The 1,853-nt window shown below is 45.0% G+C and overlaps 1 protein-coding gene across 1 annotated transcript; it reads right to left on the minus strand.

The window, feature by feature from the left end:
* Positions 1-179: 179 nt before the first annotated feature.
* Positions 180-1,751, minus strand: O0I10_013292 (uncharacterized protein; the record flags this gene model as incomplete). The annotated part of the gene is made up of 1 exon (XM_058493080.1): positions 180-1,751. The coding sequence occupies one exon, from the start codon at positions 1,749-1,751 to the stop codon at positions 180-182; it is 1,572 nt and encodes a 523-aa protein (XP_058336154.1).
* Between the last annotated feature and the right edge of the window lie 102 nt (positions 1,752-1,853).

Genomic DNA, 1,853 nt, shown 5'->3' on the forward strand with positions numbered 1-1,853 from the left:
AAAGGATAAGTGATATAGAATAATAAAAGATAAAAGATAAAAGATAAAAGATAAAAGATAAGAATGACGCAAATGGAAAGAAAGAGCTGCACTGTGAACCTCATGTGATGATGGGTGTAAGCTGTCAGAAAAACCCAGCAAAAAACCATGTAGGAAAAAGTATGGGAAAAGACTGCTTCTTAAGTGCGTCGTGATGTGTCTGTGCGTCTGCGTTTGGTGGCTCGTGCACCGTCATTGTTTGGTGCGGCAGCGTAAAATGGGTCATCTGATGGAATACCATTTGGAAAACGACGTTTGATATAGGCGTTGATAGCTGAGATATCGCTAAAGTTTTCAGCTGGTTCCCATGTGTCGTCCTCATCGCTGTAGCCTCGCCAATGCACACGATATTCTGGATAGCCGTGTTGTGCATGCGAACGGTGATCGACAATAGCTTCGAATTCATAAAAAGTGTCACCATCCGCTTTAGGATCATCTGAGACACGTTTAACTTGATGCGGAGGAATGTTACGCTGTAGGAGCTTGCCCATCTTGTCACGTAAAACATAGTTGCCTTTGGGTGTCCTGAAATGCACGATGTACGGTCCGTCATAAATTGGATCGGTCTTGGAGCTACGATTGACGTTGACAATCATGACTTGGCTACCAATAGGAATGTCTTTGTGCATGCGATGCGTCTTGTTGTAGCGTGTTTTGGTGACTTCGTTGCGAGCTTTACGACCTTCGTGGATACCAGGGATGACGATATCTTCCATTTCCTTCATACGTTTCATGATGGATTTTGTGACTTCGGCAGGATTGGCTGATTTGCCTTGGGAATAATCACGCATTGCATTGGGTTGACGAGCAAACATCAAAGCGAAGGGACGAGTCTTGAGATCAGAGTGGTGTTTGGTATTGATTGCGTACATGGTACTATCAAGGTATAAATCCCACGTTTCAGGTCTGCCCTCTAAGCGTTTGAAGAGTGCCGTCTTAACCGTTTCAACCATACGTTCAGCTAAGCCGTTGGCTCGAGGATGATATGGTGTAACAAGGCGATGATCCATGCCAGTGTGTTTGGAAAGAAGGTGGACAAAGTTGTTTTTGAACTCGCTACCGTTGTCGCTTTGTATGATCTTTGGATAACCGAAAAGGCTGAAGACCGAAGAAAGCTCTTTAACGATGTCAATGGCTGATTTAAAGCGAATAGGGCGTAAAACGCAAAAACGAGTAAAGACATCAACCATAACGAGAATGTAGTTGTTGCCAGAAGGAGTGGTGCAGTGTAATTCACAAAGATCAATAGCCCAATGATCACCAGGTCCATCAGCGTTGATGCTCCGCAATGGATGGTATCCATGTTTACCAATGTTGTAGCGTTGGCAAGGGAGACAACTGCCGACATGCTTCAAGGCGTCATCTTTCATATTGGTCCAGAAGATACCATTGTCGTGAAGGTCATTCACTATGGCGTCAGCACCGAAATGGCCATTCAAATGGGATTGTTCGAGTAACTTGGTACGTTCTTCCTCGGGTGGTGTAATCATTTCCGTTGGCTTGAACAACCGATGCATGAGCTTTGTGGCTGCGTGGGAAATGCTGTGTGCAAAGGGTGACTTAAATTGGGAATTACCCCCCTCCAGCGTCAGCGATGTCTCTTGTGGAGCAAAAAGACGAGAAAGACGGTCCGGCAGCACATTTTGAATACCAGGAAGGTGAACAATGTCAACGTCATAGTTGCAAATGACATCGAGCCAGCCGACAATCATAGGAGTAGCGTGTGGTTGCGTGTGAAGGTAAATGAGCGCTTTATGATCAGTGTATAAGGTGAACTTTTTACCCCACAAAAACTGATGGAACTTCTTCAAGGC

Source organism: Lichtheimia ornata, assembly GCF_029851405.1.
Source record: "Lichtheimia ornata isolate CBS 291.66 chromosome Unknown scaffold00409, whole genome shotgun sequence".
Lineage (NCBI taxonomy): Eukaryota > Fungi > Mucoromycota > Mucoromycetes > Mucorales > Lichtheimiaceae > Lichtheimia > Lichtheimia ornata.